Below are 1,562 nucleotides of genomic sequence, written 5' to 3' on the forward strand. Positions count from 1 at the left end.
TAAATCACTTCTTGGTCTGCTGCCTTCATACATCTCCTCCTACATGTCTCTGCGTGAGTGCAGCTACAGCGTGCGCTCTCAGGACATTATTACCTGCAGTGTTCCCTCAGTGTGGACTGAACTAGGCAAAAGGGCCTTCTCCTACTCCACTCCTGTTTCCTGGAATATCTTGCAAAATGATCTGAAGCTCTCGACCTTGACCTCTCTAAGTAGCTTTAAGCATCTGTTCCTGGCAAGAACCAATGCAGACATGTTCCTGTTTTTAGTTTTCTACATCACCTTATAATCTAGCTGTTTTTGCTACTTTTTTTGCCATCTTGTTAAAAAAAATTAAAGAAAATCTGTATGCCTCTTTTATGATCGTCTATAGTTGTCGTTGTTATCCATTGTTGTCATCACTCTGTTAAAATCAGGTCTCTCTTGTAAATGAGTCCTCGAGGCTCAGTGGGATTAACCTGTCTAAATAAAGGTTGATTGAATGATATGACGCACAGCGTTGTTTCTCTTCATGTGTTAAAGTGTGTGTACATGCCTCAAAACTGTGTGTGTATTGTATGAACAGTAACTCCAACTTCTGAACAGACTTTCTCAAGAATCACAAGATCTGAAAGAAAGCAGCCAAAAGCCTCAAGGAATGTTTTTTTTTTTCATTCAACCTTTATTTAGACAGGTAAATCCCATTGAGCCTCGAGGACTCATTTACAAGAGAGACCTGATTTCAACAAAGAACGATGACAACAATGGACAACAGCGACAACAGTAAACAGTTATAAAAAGTCATACAATTTTTTTTTAACAAATAGGATGGCTAAAAAAAGAAAAGTAACAAAAACCAGCTAGATTCTAAGGCGAATGTAGAAAATACTGCAGCAGAGAAGTGGGCATGGCCGAGCGCGCTGGCAGATGGCAGAGAGAGAGAGAGATCATGACATGCTGTGCTCTTTTAGAGCATTTAGAGTTTAGAAACATTGTTTAGAATATTGCAAGAGTGTGGGAAGGGTTTTTCCTTGTCCTCTTTTTCTGTCACACCCATTCTGTGTTGTAATCACCACACCTGGTTCGTACCTCCTATTATCTCCCCGTGTTGTCCTGGTTCTCCTTGATCCATTGTCAAAGCTCTGCATTCTCAGTTACTGTACTACTTTTTCTATTATGTTAGAGTTTATTCGTATTTTATTCAGTTTGTTAATTACAACTAATATTTTCATCATCACTGTCTACTCTCGTGTTGGCTTTTGGGTCCTCAGTCCTTCACCTTGGTTTTGTGTTGTCGTTTTCTTCTAGACTCATATCATTGTGCCATAGGACATCAACTTTGATCATTTTTTAACATTAAACTAAACCTTTCAAATATAAACACAACACTTTTTAAAACAATTGTTAAGTATATTGAACTTTATCAAACAAAAACATTTTTACTGCCCTCACTTGATTTCTAAATATTTCTAAATGACCTATTACGAAATCCATTTTAATTTTAGGAATATGTTTTAGATGAAAGGTACTATACTTCCCAGTGAAATTAAAAAAAAAAGTATTATTTCAAACAAGATTTGTCAACA

General features: G+C 36.9%; 1 protein-coding gene across 1 annotated transcript in view; it reads left to right on the forward strand.

Moving 5' to 3' along the window:
* Positions 1-1,305, forward strand: part of LOC119425706 — a 12,296-nt gene extending 10,991 nt beyond the window's left edge. Inside the window, exon 3 of the mRNA XM_037693251.1 lies at positions 1,285-1,305. Within this exon, the coding sequence (XP_037549179.1) occupies positions 1,285-1,305 (21 nt within the window). The remainder of the gene's footprint in view (positions 1-1,284) is intronic.
* The last annotated feature ends 257 nt before the right edge of the window (positions 1,306-1,562 follow it).

Source organism: Nematolebias whitei, chromosome 2 (assembly GCF_014905685.2).
Source record: "Nematolebias whitei isolate Nwh7 chromosome 2, NemWhi1, whole genome shotgun sequence".
Classification (NCBI taxonomy): Eukaryota; Metazoa; Chordata; class Actinopteri; order Cyprinodontiformes; family Rivulidae; genus Nematolebias; species Nematolebias whitei.